The sequence below is a fragment of the Wasmannia auropunctata genome, unplaced genomic scaffold, assembly GCF_000956235.1.
Source record: "Wasmannia auropunctata unplaced genomic scaffold, wasmannia.A_1.0 LD317880.1, whole genome shotgun sequence".
In the NCBI taxonomy this organism is placed as follows: Eukaryota; Metazoa; Arthropoda; class Insecta; order Hymenoptera; family Formicidae; genus Wasmannia; species Wasmannia auropunctata.
In genome coordinates, this window is record NW_012045010.1 from 1 (window position 1) to 915 (window position 915).

Here is a 915-nt window from a genome sequence, read left to right on the forward strand (position 1 = left end):
ATATGATGTGTTTAAGCAATACATCATATATACATATTACATCTCAAATTCAGGAATCAGGAATATTGCTCACTTGATAGTATATTGCGGACAGCAGGTCAGGTTCATTGTGGGTTTATAGCAGTACATACCGCTCCGCCTCCATCCCCTGTCTATCAAGCTCTGGTAGTCGTGCACCGTCAACATGTACGCCCACATACCTGCGCGACAAACGACGACTTATTGACGTTTGACTTGACATCGAAATAAAACTCAAACGTACGCCCGGTTGTTCCAGCTTCGAATAAACTGCGGTAATTTATTTGATGGATATTATAAATTACCACGCGGCTCATCCGAAGGATGGAACAACCGTGGCACCTTGAATCAGGTACTTATTTCGGTTTGTTTTTAACAGTTTTTTAACGAGAGAATGTAGACCGTTATTGTTACACAGAGTGACATGAAAATGGGACATGAAAATATCCGATACTCCGCGAAGCGAAGTGCATCAATGCGGTACAGCTCTCGCCGCTCTCACCGTGACTGAAATTCGTGTCGGGGTTCTTGCAGTAGCCGCATCGGTAGCCCTCGTTCTCCGCGAAATAGTTCACCATGCTGAATCGCCTGTCGGCCATCTCGACGATATTTCTTTGGGCCGCGCTCGGTTTTCGTTAATACTGCTCCAGGTTCCAGATTGCTACTATTTAGTGCCAACTACAAACGCGTTCGAGGCCTCATTCGCGTCTGAAGTCTTTATTGGATTCGGTGCGAGCCACGGACTGAGGTGGACGTCCGTGGCCGAGTATTCTATTTCCGCTTTAGTATTCTATCAAGTTTTAGTATTGCATCATTCGAGTCATGATCCTGGCTGTATCGACCCTACCTCAGGGCGGAGCCATAATTTAAAGAAGAAGAAGAAGAAGAAGCATACAT

At 45.5% G+C, this 915-nt stretch overlaps 1 protein-coding gene across 1 annotated transcript; it reads right to left on the reverse strand.

The window, feature by feature from the left end:
• Positions 1–16: 16 nt before the first annotated feature.
• On the reverse strand, positions 17–902 carry LOC105460673 (arginyl-tRNA--protein transferase 1-like). Its single transcript, XM_011707168.1, has 2 exons — positions 521–902; positions 17–200 (listed from the first exon to the last, which is right to left on the reverse strand). The coding sequence occupies exons 1-2, from the start codon at positions 615–617 to the stop codon at positions 70–72; spliced, it is 228 nt and encodes a 75-aa protein (XP_011705470.1). The 5' UTR covers positions 618–902; the 3' UTR covers positions 17–69.
• Between the last annotated feature and the right edge of the window lie 13 nt (positions 903–915).

Coding starts and splice junctions, on each gene's coding strand:
- LOC105460673 (XM_011707168.1), bottom strand. CDS start 617: ATGGCCGACAGGCGATTCAGCATGGTGAACTATTTCGCGGAGAACGAG. Junction 201..520: donor CGACACGAATTTCAGTCACG/GTGAGAGCGGCG, acceptor TTTGTCGCGCAG/GTATGTGGGCGTACATGTTG.